A 396-nucleotide genomic window follows, 5' to 3' on the forward strand; every position below is an offset into this window, starting at 1 on the left:
CGCCTCGCCCAGGAGCAGCCGGCGGGAGCCGCGACGCCGCAGCCCCGCCATGGCCAAGGAGGGAGCGCAGCGAGCGGAGGAGACCGAGCAGATGATCGAGAAGGAGGGCGGCAAGGAAGCCGCCGAGGGCAGCGCCGCCGGCAGCCTGCGGGCTGGGGACACGAAGGAGATGAGAGCCGTGGTGCTGTCCGCCTTCGGGGGGCTCAACAAGCTCCGCGTGTCCAAGAAAGCCATGCCGGAGCCGCAGGAGGGGGAGCTGAAGATCCGCGTCAAAGCCTGGTCCAGTATCGCCTCTCGCCCTCTCCTTCCCTCCGGCGGCGGTGGTGCGGGCGGGCTGCGGGCCCCCCTCAGGCGGGCGGGAGGGAGGCCGGGGGGCTGCCCCACGCACACCCGCCT

General features: G+C 73.5%; 1 protein-coding gene across 1 annotated transcript in view; it reads left to right on the plus strand.

Annotated features, from left to right (window-relative positions):
• The first annotated feature begins 25 nt into the window (after positions 1-25).
• VAT1L (vesicle amine transport 1-like) overlaps positions 26-396 on the plus strand; it is a 61,038-nt gene continuing 60,667 nt past the window's right edge. The window contains exon 1 of the mRNA XM_010585164.1: positions 26-279. Within this exon, the coding sequence (XP_010583466.1) occupies positions 50-279 (230 nt within the window). The 5' untranslated portion in view covers positions 26-49. The remainder of the gene's footprint in view (positions 280-396) is intronic.

The sequence above is a fragment of the Haliaeetus leucocephalus genome, unplaced genomic scaffold (genome assembly GCF_000737465.1).
Source record: "Haliaeetus leucocephalus isolate CR32 unplaced genomic scaffold, Haliaeetus_leucocephalus-4.0 Scaffold92, whole genome shotgun sequence".
NCBI lineage: Eukaryota > Metazoa > Chordata > Aves > Accipitriformes > Accipitridae > Haliaeetus > Haliaeetus leucocephalus.